This window comes from Phyllopteryx taeniolatus, chromosome 18, assembly GCF_024500385.1.
Source record: "Phyllopteryx taeniolatus isolate TA_2022b chromosome 18, UOR_Ptae_1.2, whole genome shotgun sequence".
NCBI lineage: Eukaryota > Metazoa > Chordata > Actinopteri > Syngnathiformes > Syngnathidae > Phyllopteryx > Phyllopteryx taeniolatus.
The window spans coordinates 3,168,200-3,189,588 of NC_084519.1; the positions used below are offsets into that span (position 1 = coordinate 3,168,200).

The 21,389-nt window shown below is 41.9% G+C and overlaps 1 protein-coding gene across 2 annotated transcripts in view; it reads left to right on the forward strand.

Moving 5' to 3' along the window:
* The first annotated feature begins 13,128 nt into the window (after nt 1-13,128).
* The window catches only part of tnfrsf21 (tumor necrosis factor receptor superfamily, member 21), a 50,862-nt gene continuing 42,601 nt past the window's right edge, over nt 13,129-21,389 (forward strand). For both annotated transcript variants that reach the window (XM_061754431.1, XM_061754433.1), the window contains exon 1: nt 13,129-13,477. In XM_061754431.1, the coding sequence (XP_061610415.1) occupies nt 13,451-13,477 (27 nt within the window). In that variant the 5' untranslated portion in view covers nt 13,129-13,450. The remainder of the gene's footprint in view (nt 13,478-21,389) is intronic.

Below are 21,389 nucleotides of genomic sequence, written 5' to 3' on the forward strand. Positions count from 1 at the left end.
GTCGAAGTCGTCAGTTATATCACTAGTCATGTATCGTTTTCTGTTTTCTTTGTTCCCTAGCAAAGCAAAGCCAATTTATTTATACAGCGCATTACATACACAAGGTAACTCAATGTGCTTTACATGATTAAAAGCATTTAAAAACAAAGAAAAAAAAACAGCTTATAAACATTTAAAACAAAGAGAAAACAAAATAAAATAAAATATTCAATTCCAATTCCAGTGAAGTTGGGACGTTGTGTTAAACATAAATAAAAACAGAATACAATAATTTGCAAATCATGTTTGACCTATATTTAATTGAATACACTACAAAGACAAGATATTTAATGTTCAAAATGATCAACTTTATTGTTTTAGCAAATAATCATTAACTTAGAATTTTATGACTGAAACACATTCCAAAAAATTTGGGACAAGGTCATGTTAACCATTGTGTTACATCACCTTCTTTTAACAACATTCAATAAACGTTTGGGAACTGAGGACACTAATTGTTGACGCTTTGTAGGTGGAATTCTTTCCCATTCTTGCTTGATGTACAGCTTCAGCTGTTCAACAGTCCAGGCAGGGTCTCCGTTGTCGTATTTTATGGTTCATAATGCGCCACACATTTTCAATGGGAGACAGGTCTGGACTGCAGGCAGGCCAGTCTAGTACCCGCACTCTTAGTATGAAGCCACGCTGTTGTAACACCTGCAGAATGTGGTTTGGCATTTTCTTGCTGAAATAAGCAGGGGCATCCATGAAAAAGACATTGCTTGGATGGCAACATATGTTTCTCTAAAACCTGTTTGTAACTTTTAGCATTAATGGCGCCTTCACAGATGTGTAAGTTACCCATCCCATTGGCACTAACACAGCCCCATACCATTACAGATGCTGGCTTTTGAACTTGGCGTCCATAACAGTCCGGATGGTTCTTTTCCTCTTTGGCCCGGAGGACACGACGTCCACAATTTCCAAAAACAATTTGAAATGTGAACTCGTCGGACCACAGAACACTTTTCCACTTTGCATCAGTCCATCTTAGATGAGCTCGGGCCCAGAGAAGCCGGCGGCGTTTCTGGGTGTTGTTGATAAATGGCTTTTGCTTTGCGTAGCAGAGTTTCAAGTTGCACTTCCATATGTAGCGCCAAACTGTATTTACTGACATTGGTTTTCTGAACTGTTCCTGAGGCCATGTGGTGATATCCTTTCCACATTGTCGGTTTTTGATGCAGTGCCGGCTGAGGGATCGAAGGTCACGGACATTCAATGTTGGTTGTCGGCCTTGCCGCTTACATGCAGTGATTTCTCCAGATTCTCTGAACCTTTTGATGATATTATGGACCGTGGATGATAAAATCCCTAAATTCCTTGCAATTGTACATTGAGGAACATTGTCCTTAAACTGTTCGACTATTTTCTCACGCACTTGTTCACAAAGAGGTGAACCTCGCCCCATCGTTGCTTGTGAATGACTGAGCAATTCAGGGAAGCTCCTTTTATATGGCAAAAATCATGGCACCCACCTGTTCCCAATTAGCCTGTTCACCTGTGGGATGTTCCAAACAGGTGTTTGATGAGCATTCCTCAACTTTCTCAGTCTTTTTTGCCACCTGTCCCAGCTTTTTTGGAATGTGTTGCAGCCATAAAATTCAAAGTTAATGATTATTTGCTCAAAACAATAACGTTTATCAGTTTGAACATGAAATATTGTGTCTTTGTAGTTTATTCAATTAAATATAGGTTGGACATGATATGCAAATCATTGCATTCTGTTTTTATTTATGTTTAACACAACGTCCCAGGCGGCACGGTGGACGACTGGTTAGAGCAGCCTCACAGTTCTGAGGAGCGGGGTTCAATCCCCGGTCCCGCCTGTGTGGAGTTTGCATGTTCTCCCCGTGCCTGCGTGGGTTTTCTCCGGGCACTACGGTTTCCTCCCGCATCCCAAAAAATATGCATTAATTGGGGACTCTAAATTGCCCGTAGGTGTGAATGTGAGTGTGAATGTTATTTGTTTGTATGTGCCCTGCGATTGGCTGGCAACCAGTTCAGGGTGTACCCCGCCTCCTGCCCGATGATAGCTGGGATAGGCTCCAGCACGCCCGCGACCCTAGTGAGGAGAAGCGGCTCAGAAAATGGATGGATGGAAGGACAACATCCCAACTTTATTGGAATTGGGGTTGTACAATTAAAACAGGATACAGTAGAAGAAATATAATTTAAAAGTGGAAATGCCCTAAAAACATGAAGAAAAAAGAGTTTTTAACCTGGACTTAAAAACATGCACACTTGGGGCTGACGTCACTTCTGTTGTCAACTTATTCCATTTGTGTGCAGCATAAGAGCTAAATGCTGCTTCACCATGTTTGCTTAGGACTATTTCTCCACTATTTGACCCGACCGAGTCTGTGGATCTCAGAGCCCTACTGGGTTTATATTCCATTAGAATTTCTTTCATGTATTCAGGACCTAAACAATTTAGTGATTTATAGATCAGTAGCAGAACGTTAAAATCTATTCTAAAGATGACTGGAAGCCAGTGTAAAGACTTTAGAATTGGAGTAATATGCTCTGACTTCTTTGTTCTGGTCAGAACCCGAGCTGCAGCATTCTGAATGAGTTGCAGCTTTTTAATGCTCTTTTTAGGGAGTCCAGTCAGAAGACCATTACAATAGTCAAGTCTACTTGAGATAAAAGCATGGATGAGCTTCTCCTGGTCTGCTTGACACATGCAAGCCTTCACTCTGGATATGTTCTTCAGATGGTAGAATGCAGTTTTAGTAATTCGATTTGATATGACTGTTGAGAGTTAGGTCAGAATCTATCAGAACACCAAGGTTTCGGGCTTCGTCTCTCAAACTTCAAAGCTCCTCCAATGCTCCTCCAGTGTGAAAATGGGGAGGCTTTTGTCATAATCATGGCTCCTGGGCAGAGGTGGGTAGGAACGCGCTACATTTACTCCATTACATTTACTCAAGTAACATTTTGGATAATTTGTACTTGTCGAAGTAGTTTTTATGAAGCATACGTTTTACTTTTACTCGAGTGTTTATGTTAAGAAGAAACAGTACTTTTACTCCATTACAATAATCGACATGCCGCTCACTACTTTCATTTATTAATGAAAGTAGTGCGTGATCTATTTTTAAACTTGTTTTCGACTTCCTCATCGGGCGCCATTGCTCCAATACACCGTGATTACCACACTGATGTTTGACTCAAGTTCACCAATCAAACGACACAAGAAAGTCACATGTCCACAAAAAAGTCTCGTATTGGGCTTCACAGGCCAATCAAAGTGAGCCGTGACGGCCGCGTGCGACTTGTCTTTACATTTCAGACTGTGAAAAACAACAGCTTTAACATGCAGCGTAGTTTTCTCACTGCCCAAACTTTGATATTTCAGCCAACGTTTAACCTGAGAAAACACCTTGCGGTAAGTTGCAGATGTTTATACTGTATACAACATTAGCCCTACTTTATGGTCCCAAAACATGCATGTTCAGAGATACGTTCTATTTTCTCTCTCTCACGCACACACACACACACACACAGTTTCTTCATTCAGTCATTTTAGTGGATAAAGCAAATAATGTTTCTGTAAGGCCCTATGTGTGTGATGTTTTTTTTGTTTTTTTCACTTAAAAACTGAAATTGTGGCAGGTGTGTGGACTCCCGTTGAAGATGAGTTTGAATGTGATCTGTCACTTTTGAACACAGCCACATGCCAGTTATAAGAGGGAGTGCATCCTTGTGCAACCATATTCATTTTATTTTTATTTATTTAAACTTTATTTCACCAGGTAAAACACCAGTTAAAACAGAAGGCAGAAGGCAAGAAGAAGGCAGCAAGTTAAACGTTAAGTCCAAGTCAAGCACATTGAAGTTTATTTCAGTTGTTTATTTTCACCTCCCCTCAAAATACAAAAATAAACCAGTTGAGTGTTACAAATTGTAGGTCACATTAATAGTGGAAAAAGCTTTATGATTTATCTTGGTCAAAATTCTTTTACAACACAAAAACTTGGCCTTTGAACAGGGGTGTGTATCTTTTTTTATCCACTGTAGAATTGTTCCTGTTTTTGTAATCTGCTAAGTGAGCCTACAGTATTGTGCTGTTTAACAAATAGATACAATATAGTATAAGACCATTTTTGTCACGATGGGTTTTTTTTAGGTGCTGGGAAACAAGGAAGTGGAGGACCCAAGTGCAGGGAAGCAGGGAGGCAAGGTAGTGGTGCAGGAGTCTCAAAAAATGATATTTAATTCCCAAAACAAAGGAAAACAAGGATCGTGGAAAAATCTAAATACCAAATTGCCCAAGGTCAAAATCAAAATGCAAAGTAACAAAGAAACACGAGGGAACAAAGAAACCAGAAAACAATACATGACTAGTGATCTAACTGACGACTTCGACATGTGACACACACATTTGACGCAGACATCTGACAATGACAATGAACCGACAAGAACTGAAAGGAACCAGGGAATTAAATACAAACAGATTGATGAGACAACGAACGCCTGGACAAGACACGAGTGGCTGATTGGTCGAAACAACGTAGGTTGACGAGAACAGTTGGACACAATAAATGACATGAATGACATTACTGACATGAATATAAGAAAAAGTGTCCAGATGTACCTGTGCAGTTACTTGGGATGAGTTGGTGTTAGAAAAGTGAGCTCATGGACCTAAGGAAAGCAAAAGATTTAGGTACTGTATACAAGGATTATTCAGTTCCATTATTTTTATTTTTGTAGACACTGACTGTCCCACAGACTCAAACATCAATTAATATCTTACGTTCAAGAGAGCGCAGTCCATCACTTACTGCAGTTGGATGCTGTGTCTCTACCTCATCGGGCTCGCAGCTAATTGTAGTGATTTGAAAATAGAAAAAAAAATTGAATTGATGTTGACGATCAAACTTAAAATTCTTAGTCTGGGGAGTTTGCATGTTCTACCCATGCCTGCGTGGGTTTCCTCCTTCATCCATAAAACATGCACGGTAGGTTAATTAAAGACTCTAAATTGTCTGTAGGTACAGTATGACTGTGAGTGGGTATGGCTGTTTGTTTATATGTGCCCTGCGATTGTCTGGCAACCAATTCAGGGTGTACCCCGCTTCCTACCCGCAATTAGCCGGGATAGGCTCCAGCATACCCGCAACCCTTGTGAGGATAAGTGGTGTAGAAAATGGATGGATGGATAGATACTCTGCACTTATGTTAGCTGAACTTGGCCTAGTGCATAGAATTTCTGAAGGAAACTCACGCTCAATGTAAGTTGGCTCTTGATAATAGTCAGTCTGTTTGACCTCAAGATCTTTCTTAAAACTTGATGCTATGTCTGGTAATATTTTCTCTGTGATGATGACTGTCTTCACTGTGTCCCTGGTACATTTGGTGCTTTGGATTATTATTATAATTTTTTTTTCTGTACCTGCCATTCTTACCAATATCTTTGAAAAATGAAATCCCTCTGAAGGTTAAATAAATAAATAAATTGCCCTAATAAACAAGCCATAATTTCAAAGTCAACTACTTGAAAGCGATAAAACTAAAAGTTTACACGATAAGAATAATTAAATGGAATTTACTTGTGGGAATCTTGCATAACAATGTGGGCCGACCAGCCCACATTTCAAATAGTTTTTTGAAATTGTGGACGTCGTGTCCTCCGGGCCAAAGAGGAAAAGAACCATCCGGACTGTTATGGTCGCAAAGTTCAAAAGCCAGCATCTGTGATGGTATGGGGCTGTGTTAGTGCCAATGGCATGGGTAACTTACATATCTGTGAAGGCACCATTAATGCTGAAAGGTACATACAGGTTTTGGAGAAACATATGCTGCCATCCAAGCAAGGTGTTTTTCATGGACGCCCCTGCTTATTTCAGCAAGAAAATGCCAAACCACATTCTGCATGTGTTACAACAGTGTGGCTTTGTAGTAAAAGAGTGTGGGTACTAGACTGGCCTGCCTGCAGTCCAGACCTGTCTCCCATTGAAAATATGTGGCGCATAATGAAGCGTAAAATACGACAATGGAGAACCCGGACTGTTGAACAGCTGAAGCTGTGCATCAAACAAGAATGGGAAAGAATTCCACCTAAAAAGCGTCAACATTAAGTGTCCTCAGTTCCCAAACATTTATTGAATGTTGTTAAAAGAAAAGGTGATGTAACACAGTGGTAAAAATGACGCTGTCCCTGCTTTTTTGGGACGTGTTGCAGCCATAAAATTCGAAGTTAATGATTGTTTCTTAAAAACAATAAAGTTTATCAGTTTGAACATTAAATATCTTGTCTTTGTAGTATATTCAATTAAATATAGGTCGAACATGATTTGCAAATCATTGTATTCTGTTTTTATTTGTTTAACACAACATCCCAACTTCATTGGAATTGGGGTTGTATACAATACTTTTTATGAAGGAAGAACTGTGTAGAATTTAATTATAAGTGTACACATATCTGCTGTACTCAGGTTAACTCAAGGAGCAAGGAATGGGTAAAAGGATGCAAAGGGTAAACACAAATATTTATTTTTACAATGAACGAAAAGGAAAATCACAATTCAGAATAAATTGCCCAATACAAAATAAAATGAAGAAAAACCTGCCCGTTCTACCCGTGTAGAATGTATATGTGTATTATCTGCTCCAGGGATGAATCGCCAGGAAGATGAAGATGGATAATTTGGATCCTTCCTGCCTTGCATCAGAGACTCCGGTTGGAAGTGACACTGTGTCGGATCCAGCAACCAAAAAAACAAACAAAACATAGCAGGAAGTAAAATTATCTTTAATTACTGTACAGAATTGCATCTCTCAACGCTCATGTCTACTCGTATGTTCACTGCATAGCATGTGCATAATGCGCTTTCTAGTGGCTATCTTAAGCCACAACAGTCATCTCAAATCATATTTATCATAAAATGAGACATTAATATGAATATTATTCATCATAGGGTTAAACAACAAAGAGCCAAAACGTCAGTAAACCCAAAGCTGTACTATTTACAATTTGAGTTTTAACCTTCATGCTCACACGACTAACACACACACATAAACACATACTACGAAGAAGCCACAACTTTATTGGCGCAATAGATTTGTAATATTATACAGTGGTACCACGAATTACGAAGGCCCCAATTTATGAGTTTTTCCCAGGGTCGATATTTTTCTTTTGCGAGCACAAATTTGACATATGAGTGAGCTTCAGATATTCCACTCCTAGATGGCGCCAGCAAATTTCACTGTGCAGGTAACTGTTGTGTTTTGTGCTCACACAGGCAATTTTCTTTTGTCTCACCATGGGTGCTAGCAAAATGAGTGCGAGAAATAAGTGTTGGCCTCTCAATGTCTAGTCTGTCCGCCCTGAGCGCTCTGTGGGCATTTTGGCAGATAGCGAACAGTTCTTCAAAAGAGGCTTAGTGTGTTTGCTTCAAGCTGTTTTTTTCAACTCCCAGTTGATTTTTTAAAAGTATATATAGCCCCTTTCATCCTGCACCACAAAACCCTCTCGAAAACGTTTATCTTCACTAGGGTCGTGAGTGTGCTGGCGCCTATTGCGGCTGACTTTGGGCACAAGGTGGGGTACACCTCAAACTGGTCGCCAGCCAATCGCAGGACACATACGTATAAACAAACAACCATTCGCCTTAACCATTCAATAATGCTTGCTCTCACCTTAAATTAGTAGAATGAATAAGACACACTTGATCATATGCTTAACCTACCTAACATTAACCGTCTAGTATCACGTGTCAATGGGCCCTAATTATAGGTCTTCCGGGCCCGGCTGTTGTACTTTTCGCTGTCATTTCAAAATTCTAAAAAAACGATTGCAGCTAGTCTAATGTGTACAGTACACTCACTGTTTATAGACAGGCTCGATAGAATATGCTGCATATTTGTGAATTTGTGACAAATATTTTGTCGAGGCCCCAAGGTGGAAGAGCGGTTAGAACATCTGCCTGACAGTTGAAAGGTTCTGCGTTAAAACCTCGGCTTCGGGCCTTCCTCTGTGGTGTTTGTGTGTTCTCCTGCTCACCTTGGCTTTCTCTGGGTACTAACGCTTCCTCCTGCATGCCCAAAACGTGTATTATGGTTATTTTTAGACTCTAAAATGCCCGAACGTCAGGACGAATGATTGGTTGTCTATATGTGCGTTGCGATTCCCAGGTGATAAGTAGGCCTAAGGGTGCACTGAGCCAGACATTACTTGGCATAGGCTCCATCTAACGCCCAACCCTAATGAGAACAAGTGATATAAAAAAAAATGAGTGGATAGATGAAATATCACTCCCTGTATGACATCATTTGTTGCAACGCATTTTGAGCCGCTGACATTGCATGGCCTCACCGCCCCCCTGGTCCCATTCATTTCCACTAGACTGCTATGACCTGCATTTTTCAGCCAGCGCATAGAAAAGTGTCACCGGTTACACTATGATTTTTCGGCAATGCCAAAGACATTATTATTACCGTGTGGTTTGTTTTTCGTCTGTAATGAACAGTTTTGTGGATGCCATTAGCAGAGTAGCATTGATATTAGCAAAGTAGCAGCATTACGACCAGACGTAGTATTAGCGACCACTAAATACCGCGCAAAGATCCCACCGAGTGCATGACATCAGAGTAATGATCTGATTGGACATTACGTAAATTCAATGTTCTCTTGTCTTCACAATTAGTTATTGCTATGATCTTTCGTTTGTGTCATGATTTTGCTTGAGAAGAGTGCTCTGCTTTTGAAGATGTCACTGACAATTTAGTATCAATCTCAGCAAAACTAGTAGGTGAAGCAATCTCCAGAAATTGTGCAAATGTGCCCTCTAGGGGGTAGCAGATATCCTCAATGCAAACTAAAGGGACGACTAGTGAAACAGCATCATTCCTCGTTCTCTGTTTGTTCCCTCGTGGCTGTGAATAATATAGTGAATGTAATCAGGAGGTTTACAACGTGCTATGCTTCTCTGATTATGCTTTCACTGTCTTTACAGTCAGTGAGCGTGCCTTGGTGGTCCTTAGCAGTCTATCATTTGCAAATTAGCTGCATTAGCATCAGTAGTAGCATTCATCCACTACATATTCCTTCGATCCAACTTCATCCAGCTGTGCTCGACAAGTTGGCCTTCCAGAAAAAATATGTAGATTTTTCAAAAATAATTGAAAAAGGTAATCAATCCATTGCATCAATACAAGGAAATAAGGCAGACTTTAATAAGGATGCGGATGTGTGTGTGTGTGACTCACCACAGTGCGTGTTGAAGCCTTTCAAGCGAGTTTAGCTTAACTCGCTAGCTGCTAACACGATGTGTTTGTCATCAACACATCGCTAAGGCCTGGTACACACATAAGGATTTTTCAAATCTTAAAAATGTATTTTATCTGTTAAAGACCCCACACATGAAGATAAAAAAAATAATTTAATAGTTTTGATCTTATTTTGTGCCGTGTGCTCCAATAATCTCAACACAGAACACCACACACATAAAAATTCTGTTGTGCCGTCGATCTTGAAATTTCGTGTGATTACACGTGATCTCACAAGACCGAAGAAGAAGAAACACTCCTGGATATGCACCGATGTTACCCGAGTGCTTCTGAGTGTTTCCATAGCGAGACTGTTGTTAAATGGCAACGACGCCTCAAAAAGACTTGCTTTGGAAAATACTACTTGTCATCTGGAGAACACCACTCACAAAAAAAAACAACACTGGGTAAGACATGTTTGTTTTTATTTCACGGTTGTTACAATGTTCCTGAGTCAGGGCGCTTCTTCTTTGGCTGGTCCGGGCCTTGTCAAATGTATTTTTAGTATGTGCTGCGGACCGCTAAAATAGGACAGCGGGCTCCAAATGAACCCCCGGGACATTGTTTGGATACCACTGATTTACTTTTCGTTCGCTTCACCTCAAGGAGCCACTCCCACTTTAACAGCTCCATTGAGAGAAATTATAGATTCATAAGATGAGATCCTAAGCTCCAAATAAAACCCATGTACGGAATTATGTTTGGGAAAGATATGCATCGTAAAAAACATACATTATAGATGCCATACAAAAATGGACCCCAAACCCCATAAGTAAACAACCCACCTTGTATTTGGGATAGCTAAGCAATGTAACAAAGACACCAGATCAAGCTTGCTTTTATGTGTGCTCCATAAAGCCACAACCTACCTCACCCAGTATCTGCAGTCTGAGAACATGTGGGGCCCTGCGGCTATTCAAGTCATTTGTCCAGTTGAATGTCAACTCTGCTCTGCAGGATGAGTAAGCAGAAGTGTTGGTCAAGATATGCAATGAATCTAGCCTATCCTCAGTGTCACGCACTGCCATGACACTCTATATTTTTCAGGCATCTTATACCTTGCTCATTTCAAGCAGCATGGCTTTAATTATTTACTTCTGACCTACTTCAGATACAGATCTTCCCTCATGACCAGAGGCAAATAATTACAGTTCATCCCTTTATCTCCACCCGCCCTCACCATCCAGTGCTTCATGTGCTTCTTTCGTTCCACGTGCAGGGCAGATGGTGCTGGACTCTTTTTATCAGCTGCTGCTATTTGCAGCAATGTCTGAACCTATAAGCACGGCAGCTTGTGGGTATGCTGACTGCTGCCCAATGGGCCAAAACACTGCACACGTCATGTCTAGATATCTGGGCAACAGGATGGTAACTGGATGGCAGACTGCACAGAACAGATGACTGAGTGGTTGGCTTAAACAACCATGTTTGCTCCACTGACACAGATCAAACTAGTGGAGGTTAGGGAGTTGGTTTCTAATAGTACAGTGAATAATGTGCTCTACACTGCTTATGCTTCAGTGTTTGAAGAAGGCTCTCAATGTTTTAAAACCTGCAGGCATGGCTCTACTATCCATTTGGATCTAAAACTGCTATTAATCCATATTTTTTTGTAGATTGTGTATAGCGGATATAAAAAGTCAACACTCCCATGTTCAATTGCCACTGACCTGAATTTTGCTCGGGATAAACGTAATTGGAAGTGTGAAACTTTCCATCCAGATCTCCCTTTGCCCCCCCATTGACAATTGGTTTTCAAGGGGCATTACAAACCTTTGCACACAAGTAAGAGAAAGGAACATGTTGGATTTCGCCACAAACCAATGACCAGTATGAGAGCATGTATGACGTCACTTGCGATGGCTGCAAAGTGAGGTTTGAATGTAAACTAACAGCCTTACATTTGTCAGTTGACGATTAACACACATACAGAAGGATTGGTTCAAATAGCCTGTCCAATTTAGTTCTCTGTCTCGCTTCACTTTACTTAATTTAAGTGCCGGTTATTGTCCATTTCCATATCTACTCCAAGATTCTTCATCGAGGGGGCAGGCCAGTTCTATCTTAAAGTGAAACTCCTCATGGTTGAATGGTAGAATAATATTGTATGCAGAAAGAAATGTTTGAACTGCTAACAAAAGCGAAATACATTTTTGTGAAAATCAGGTACAGGACAGTAGTAACGGTGACTGCCCGTGTATTTGGTATCTGGGTCTTCACTGGGTTCTTACCTGACTTATTACACCTCTTAGTAAGACTACTATCACGTCTCAATTATAGAAACCATTAATTATATACAAAACCACAATAAAATAGCATGCAACTGTGCCACATACATCATCTGTACCCATCCATCCATCCATCCATTTTCTGAGCCGCTTCTCCTCACGGGTCGCGGGCGTGCTGGAGCCTATCCCAGCTATCATCGGGCAGGAGGCGGGGTGCACCCTGAACTGGTTGCCAGCCAATCGCAGGGCACATACAAACAAACAACCATTCGCACTCACAGTCACACCTACGGGCAATTTAGAGTCTCCAATTCATGCATGTTTTTGGGATATGGGAGGAAACCGGAGTGCCCGGAGAAAACGCACGCAGGCACGGGGAGAACATGCAAACTCCACACAGGTGAACTGTGAGGCTGACGCTCTAACCAGTCGGCCACCGTGTCGCCTACATATACATATATATATATATATATATATATATATATATATACATATATACATATATACATATATATATATATATATATGTATATATATATACATATATATATATATATATGTATATATATGTATATATATATACATATATATATATATATATGTATATATATATATATATACATATACAGGTGGCACGGTGGCCGACTGGTTAGACCGTCAGCCTCACAGTTCTGAGGTGCGGCGTTCAATCCCCGTCCCCGCCTGTGTGGAGTTTGCATGTTCTCCCCGTGCCTGCGTGGGTTTTCTCCGGGCACTCCAGTTTCCTCCCATATCCCAAAAACATGCATTAATTGGAGACTCTAAATTGCCCGTAGGCATGACTGTGAGTGCGAATGGTTGTTTGTTCCTATGTTCCCTGTGATTGGCTGGCAACCAGTTCAGGGTGTACCCCGCCTCCTGCCCGATGACAGCTGGGATAGGCTCCAGCACGCCCGCGACCCTACTGAGGAGAAGCGGCTCAGAAAATGGATGGATATACATATACATATATATATATACATATACATATATATATATATATATATATATATATATATATATATATATATATATATATATATATATATACATATACATATACATATATATATATATACACATATATATATACATATATATACACATATATATACATATATATACACACATATATATATATATACATATACATATACATATATATACATATACATATATATACATATATATAAATTACATTTTCAAATGTGGCGAAAATTGTCATCATGGAAATTTCCAAAAGCAACTATAATTTAACTCCACATTTTCTCAGAGTAATAAAATGGACTACAGTTACATACATTTTGTAATTAATTTACCTAATCTCGTTACAGGTGATTAGTTACTCCAGTTGACGATTTAATCCTAACTTCTCTGGATAGTGCAAATAAAATACAGTATGTATTTGAAAATGCCCAATAGCATGAGTGTGAATCCTTCTGTCAGCATTTACACAACGGAGCTCTCATCATCACATGAAGCGCACAGGCAGAGTTGAGCGCACGTGCTCGCTCCGTCCCTGACCACGCCCCACTGCCTACGTCATCGTGTCAGAGCGTCCGCGGTGCTCGGCAGCGAGAAGACAGCGCCGCACTGCTCACTCAACAAGCGTGCACGGGGCGAGGCGGCGATCCCCGCGTGGCCCTCATCCGGCACCGCTATGGAAATGACCACAGCGTTCTTTGTGAGAGCAGCCCTCATCCCTTCCTACATTCAACCGCTCCATCTGGGGACCCAGACAATAAAACACTGCAGCTGAGTGGCTTCTCTCCTCCGGGAGTGCACTGAGGAGGAGGATGAAGAGCAGAGACACCCAGAGAAGTGTTTGTCTTGCCAACTTGCACATGGACGTTTGTTTGACCCCCATCTGAGTTCTGTACATCGACACAATGTCCGCCATGTGTATTTCTGCAGCGGTGAGTGCATTCATTTGATTCATACGCTGGGTTTTGTTCTTTACCCTGAGGATTCCTTCAACAGAGTCTCAATTTAAAGGGGAGTGCCCATTTTTTTCATACCACATCATTTCCAGTCAGTTCCAGACTGAATTTAAGAGGCAGTGTTCCTACATTTCACAATTTTCTGTCACAATGACCATTTAGCACCCCCACCCCACCTCCCCCACAATATTAACATCTCATCAGTATCCAGTTATTTCATTGTGGGCGAAGCAGCACAAGTCATAACAATGGTGTGCTTGCTTGTAACATTGCTCTTGTGTTGACCGAATTACTTGAAATGTCACTTATTGAGTATCACTTGATGCTTGTCACAACAAAAGATTTAGTCTGATTGCGTTGAATCGAAAGTTGTTGAGACAAATACTAGTTGGTACTGTTGTTGCAACCTTATTTGACCATGAAGTAAAGTCCTTGTCTGTCTTGATCCAGAAAATAATAATAATAATAATAATGGGGTGTAACATGGCACATTTGGGGTTTGGGCGAAGGAGAGGAAGCCAAGGCAAAAACAGAGGACCTAAGTGCAGGGAAGCAACGCAGTAGTGTAGGAGTATATGAAAAATATTTAATTCCAAATACAAAGGAAAACAAGGATCATGGAAAAGTCTAAATGCTTAATTAACAAAGTCCAAAATCTAAACACAAAGTAACACTTGAGTAAACCCAAAACAAGACATGACTGGTGAAATAACTGAACGACACAACTGGCAACTATGACGATACAGACAGTGACAATGACACCTGACAACGAACCGACAAGAAGTGAAAGAAACCAGGGAACTAAATACAAACAGATTGACGAGACAACGAGGGACACCTGGACAAGACACGAGTGGCTGGAGAGAGCTGATTGGTCGACACAAGGTAGAAGGTTGACGAGAACAGGTGGACACAACAACCTAATGAGCACACGACAAACATGGAACAAAACGAAACAACTCAAATCAAAACACAGACCATGACAGAACAGTGAACAACTGGTTAGCACATCTGCCTCAACGTTCAGAGGACCGGAGTTCAAATTCCGGCCCCGCCTGTGTGGAGTTTGCATGTTCTCCCAGTGCCTGCGTGGGTTTTCTCCGGGTACTCCGGTTTCTTCCCACATACCAAAAACATGTGTGGTAGGTTAACTGAAAACTCTGATTTGCTAGTAGGTGTGAATGTGAGTGTGAATAGTTGTTTGTTTGTATGTGCCCTGCTCTTGGCTGGCAACCAGTTCAGGGTGTACCCCGCCTCCTGCCCGATGATAGCTGGGATAAGCTCCAGCACGCCCGCGACCCTATGAGGATAAGCGGTACGGAAAGTGGATGGATAAAAATAATAATAATCTTATTTTTCTTTGTTTTGTTATGACACTGGTGGTTGGGTCTGGGCCTCGAATAATCAGTCATTCCAGCTCAGTGCGGTCTCATCCCAGTCTCACAAAGCCGGAAGGTCTGCAGTACAGGAAACCTCATGTTGTTTTTGTTGTTGATTCTCTTCCTATCTGATGCAGACCGCAGAGTTCTGTTCAGGATTGGTCTGTCAGGCCATAAATTCACATTTAAATTGTTTTATCTTTGATAGATTGGCTGAAAAGTAGTAAGTGTAGAAATAGAAGTAGACTGACAGTACTGATTTTCAATTAATTAATGCATGTGGATTGGGATGTGGGAGGAAACCGGAGTGCCCGGAGAAAACCCACGGAGGCACGGGGAGAACATGCAAACTCCACACAGGCGGGGCCGGGGATTGAACCCGGGTCCTCAGAACTGTGAGGCTGATGCTCTAACCAGTCGCCCACCGTGCCGCCTATTCTATGATAAAGAAACATAATTATCTGGTTATGTTAGCATTCAAACGATAACTATTTCTTCCACCGATATGATAACCGACCACTTGCTGCTTCTCCAAACTGATAAAGATAACCAATATCATTTTATAATGGTTTATATCAGGGGTCTTCAACAATCTCCAGGCTAAGGACCCCCAAATTGATGGCTTGGAGCTGGGACTCCCTACTTATGTATATTGTACTGTATATAATTGTGTTTTATATTAAACTCGTCTTATAATAGGATGACTTTTTATTGTCACAGTACACAAGTACTTGTACAATGAGATTGAGATGAGATGCCATGTATGAATGTACCGTGTTATTGTGCAATCAATACTAAGATATTCAAATAAAACAGGTTCAAATATTCACGTTTTTTATTTGAAACAATATAACAACGGGAGATCATTCATGTTAATGAGTATTTAAAGACATTACATTTCTGGGTGGGTGATAAGTGCCAGGGCAAGGGGGGAGTGTTGGTGTCGAGCGACAAGCCTGTGTACAGGCACCAACACAGGGTTGTTGTGTTTTGATATTAGTTCAATTTGTAGTTGATCAAATTAATTTTCCAGTCTGAACGCTGGAGAGGAAGATGGATAGGGGTTACCTTTTAGTTGTTAGTCTGACCCGACAACCGCGCCCGTTTGAGCCGCCTCCACTTGGCTTAATGTTGCTACGCGGGTCCGCTGCATTGTAGGCCGCTGAGTCTTGCCGAGCGCTGTGATACGAGGTTACTATACGCTCGCGAGTGTCGTAGTCACAAACTCAAAGTCACTTGATGAATGTAATTTCAGCAAGTGCTGGCAAACGTATGTTAATTTTCTTTGGATATTGATTATTTTTAATTTTGTAGGCAAAGTATTTGGTCAAAAAAAATCCATGACAGTCACAACCAAATGCAACAGCAGGGGCTGACGACCAGCACGCCGCTGAATGAGACGGCGCTTCTTATCGGTCGAGTTTTTTTTCAATATTGGACCGATCAGTGTGACGTCATTTTTTTCCCCAATATCGGTTGATAATTATCGGTCCTAATAGTTATTGTGCGTAGCTAGTTGAAACGTACTCACTACTCTGAACACTCACATTAGCAGTGACATAACATGAACAACATGAGGGGTGTCCTGGCTGGTCCACCAATATTTCAGACCACTGAACTACGTGGTCAGGGCTTGCTATTCTTCTTGTTAAAAGCAATGGATCATCAAAAACAATGTGTGAAGGATTAGACAGCTAGTGCCCTCTGTTATTGTGTTTGAAACCCACTTTAAACATGGGGCCTGTTCACTTTTACATTATTATTTGAAACTCTGATCAATCTGCTAATGCGCAACAAAGAGGATCTGTTCAAACCACAAACGTGTCGAGTCATTTGCCCAATGGATGAGCGCTTATCAGCTGTGATGTGACACATCCACACAAATAATCATCATTAGCTTTTGTCAGTGATGAATTCACAGTGAATGAATCCAAACAGTCTTCTATCTCTCTGAGCTAAAATGCGCTGACATGCAGCAACAGGTGCTTCTTGGAGTGAACAAGTGTATTGGGGGAGGGCTTCAGTAAGTAAACGCATATAGGGAGGGAAGGGGGACACGTGTGTGTCTCTGTCCTCAACATGTGTGCATGTTAAGCCCTGCTTTAATTAGATAGTGAATGCCGCCGAATGTTATTCTGCCACCCACACCCAAACATATGTATGCACACACCTCATTATGTCAACAGAAAACAGATTGCTTTCATTCGCGACCCACCCTAAACAACCACTTTAAAACTTTTAAGACTACAAATGCTGCACCATAGAAATACAAGAACATCGGGCCCAACATTACTAACAATTTCTGTGGTAGCATCTCATGACCTTCGTCACACAGCTTGGTAGTTTATACATACAGACAGTGCATGTCATATGTGATGTAGAAAGACTGAATGAAAGATGAATAAAATGATGTTTTGACTCACCTGGCCTCCAGTGTGGGTCCTATGATTCATGTTAAGTTCTTGCGGACACCCAGATTTTGACTGTGCTGTAGCCTATTGCAGTTCCCCCATACAGATTTCGCAACCTTTTAAACATTTTTAGTGGTGGTTCCCCTTCCAAAGTAAAAACTTCAGTCACAGCTCTCTGCTTTTGATGGGCATCGAAAATGACATCATTTCTAAAATGGCTGACAGGAAGATGACAGGCTTAAGCCAAACTTTTTATTGTATTTTAAATAAACCTTCAAACAAGTATTTAAAATACAAACCGTGACCATTTCTGGGGGGGGGGGGGGGATCAATTGTTACCAGGTTAAATTTGCCGTATTAGTAGGTTAAATTAATTGGGCTCATTACTTTCTGACTGCCCCTCATAGTATGTTCCTTGCGATTGAATGGCAACCAGTCCAGGGTGTACCCCGGCCGACAGTATGCCCGAGTCAGTGGTGATAGCTCACCCGTGACCCTATTGAGGACAAGCATTATAGAAAATAAATGGATGGATGAATTTCAACTCTCCTTGTGAAGTCTTTGTGTACGAGGGTTATCGCAGATGTAGTTTCAGAGCAGCGTTAATAGTGTTATTTGTTGTATATAGTGGGTACGGAAAGTTTTCAGACCCCCTTAAACTTTTCACTCTTTGCTATATTGCAGCCATTTTTAAAAATCATTTAAGTACATTTTTTCGCCTCATTAATGTACACACAGCACCCCATATTGACAGAAAAAAAATTGTTATTGTTGAAATGTTTGCTGATTTTTTAAAAAAGAATATAGAATATAATATCACACAGCTATAAGTATTCAGACCCTTTGCTGTGACACTCATATATTTAACTCGGGTGCAGTCCATTTCTTCTGATCATCCTTAAACTGGTTCTGCACCTTCACTGGAGTCCAGCTGTGTTTGATTATACTGATTTGACTTGATTAAGAAAGCCACACACCGATATAAGACCTTACAACTCACAGTGCATGTCAAAGCAAATGAGAATCAAAGGAACTGCCTGAAGAGCTCAAAGACAGAATTGTGACAAGGCACAGATCTGGCCAAGGTTACAAAAAAATATTCTGCTGCACTTAAGGTTCCTAAGAGCACAGTGGCCTCCATAATCCTGAAATGGAAGACGTTTGGGACGACCAGAACCCTTCCTGGAGCTGGCCGTCCGGGCAAACTGGGCAATCGGGGGAGAAGAGCCTTGGTGAGAGAGGCAAAGAAGAACCCAAAGATCACTGTGACTGAGCTCCAAAGATGCAGTCGGGAGATGGGAGAACGTTCTAGAAAGTCAACCATCACTGCAGCCCTCCACCAGTTGGAGCTTTATGGCAGAGTGGCCCGACGGAAGCCTCTCCTCAGTGGAAGACACATGAAAGCCCGCAGGGAGTTTGCTAAAAAACACCTGAAAGACTCCAAGATGGTGAGAAATAAGATTCTCTGGTCTGAGGAGACCAAGATAGAAATTGTTGGCCTTAATTCTAAGTGGCATGTGTGGAGAAAACCACGCACTGCTGATCACCTGTCCAATACAGTCCCAACAGTGAAGCATAGTGGTGGCAGCAGCATGCTGTGGGTGTGTTTTTCAGCTGCAGGGACAGGGAGACTGGTTGCAATCGAAGAAAAGATGAATGTGGCCAAGTACAGGGATATCCTGGACGAAAACATTCTCCAGAGTGCTCAGAACCTCAAACTGGGCCGAAGGTTCAGCTTAAAAAAAAGACAATGACCCTAAGCACACAGCTAAAATACCGAAGGAGTGGCTACAGAACAACTCCGCGACTGTTTTTGAATGGCCCAGCCAGAGCCCTGACTTAAACCCAATTGAGCATCTCTGGAAAGACCTGAAAATGGCTGCCCACCAATGTTCAACATCCAACCTGACAGAACTGGAGAGGATCTGGAAGGAGGAATGGCAGATGATCCCCAAATCCAGGTGTGGAAACATTCCCAAAAAGACTGAGGGCTGTATTAGCTCAAAAGGGTGCTTTTACTAAATACTGAGCAAAGGGTCTGAATACTTATGGATGTGTGATATTTCAGTTTTTCTTTTTGAATAAGTCTGCAAAAATTTCAACAATTCATTTTTTTTCTGTCAATATGGGGTGCTGTGTGTACATTAATGTGATTAACTTAAATTATTTTAGCAAATGGCTGCAATATAAAAAAGAGTGAACATTTTAAGGAGGTCTGAATACTTTCCGTACCCAGTGTAGTTGGAGCTGTTCCTTCAGAATCAGAATCAGAATCAGAATCATCTTTATTTGCCAAGTATGTCCAAAAACAAACAAGGAATTTGTCTCCGGTAGTTGGAGCCGCTCTAGTACGACAACAGACAGTCAATTGACAGAGAACACTTTGGAGACATAAAGACACTGACAAAAAAATAGTCACTGAGCAGTAAAGGGTTGCTAGTTATCTGGTAATGCCGGTACATTTTTTTATTTTTTTTGGACAATTGTGCAAAATGTCCTCTAGCACTTTGAGCAGTTCGAATGACTAATATTGCAATAGTCCGGTGCAATGAACATTGTGCAAAGGGCGCCGAGACTTCAAGGAGTGTATGCGGTTTAAAGTGACGAGTAGTGCGATAATCTGGGACCATGTTGGTTGTGCAAATGTTGCAGATACTCCTCAATCAGTGTGCAAATGGGGCAGATGCTACTCTGGCATGAGTGGCCAGTATATGCAAATAGAGCAGCATGGCGAGACAACTGCAGTGAGTGCACGAGTAATGTATAATTGGCTCCACAGAAATGTGAAAACGAACTCAAGTCAAAAAATTGCCAGCATGTTGTAATGGAATTGTAGGTTAGGTGTTTAAGAAGTTGATCGCAAGAGGGAAGAAGCTGTTGGAATGTCTGCTAGTTCTAGTTTGCATTGATCGGTAGCGCCTACCTGAGGGAAGGAGCTGGAAGAACTGGTGACCGGGGTGCGGAGGGTCCGAGAGGATTTTGCACGCGCTTGTCTTAGTTCTGGCAGCATGCAAGTCCTCAATGGTGGATAGGGGGGTACCGACAATCCTTTCAGCAGTTTTGATTGTCCGTTGCAGTCGGAGTTTGTCCTTTTTTGTAGCAGCACCAAACCAGACTGTGATGGAAGAACACAGGACTAATTCGATGACCGCTGTGTAGAACTGTCTCAGCAGCTCCGGTGGCAGGCCGTGCTTTCTCAGAAACCGCAGGAAGTACATCGTCTGCTGGGCCTTTTTTGAGGACGGAGTTGATGTTGGTTGCCCATTTCAGGTCCTGAGAGACTGTAATTCCCAGGAACTTGAAAGTCTCGACAGTTGACACAAGGCAGCTGGACAGCATGAGGGGGAGCTGTGCCGAAGGATGCCTCCTGAAGTCCACAATCATCTCTACAGTCTTGAGCGTGTTCAGCTCCAGGTTGTGTCGGCCGCACCACAGCTCCAGCCGCTCCGCTTCCTGTCGATATGCAGACTCGTCACCGTCCTTGATGAGGCCGATGACAGTGGTGTCATCTGCAAACTTCAGGAGTTTGACAGTCGGGTGCGCTGAGGTGCAGTCGTTCGTGTAGAGAGAGAAGAGCAGCGGAGAGAGGACACAACCTTGGGGCGCCCCAATGCTGATGCTGCGTGTGGATGAGGTGGCCTCCCCCAGCCTGACCTGCTGTGTCCTGCCCGTCAGAAAGCTGTAAATCCACTGGCAGATGGCAGGTGAGACGCTGAGCTGGAGAAGCTTGGATGAAAGGAGTTCAGGGATGATGGTGTAGAACGCTGAGCTGAACTCCACGAACAGGATCCTCACATAGGTCCCTGCACTGTTGAGGTGTTCTAGGATGAAGTGCAGTCCCATGTTGACTGCATCATCCGCAGACCTGTTCGCTTGGTAGGCAAACTGTAGGGGGTCCAGCAGGGGACCTGTGACACTCTTGAGGTGGTCCAGCATGAGACGTTCAAAGGACTTCATGACCACATATGTCAAGACGACAGGCCTGTAGTCATTTAGACCCGAGATTGCAGGTTTCTTGGGGACTGGAATGATGGTGGAGCGTTTGAAACAGGATGGTGCTTTGCACAGTTCCAGAGATCTATTGAAAATCTGTGTGAA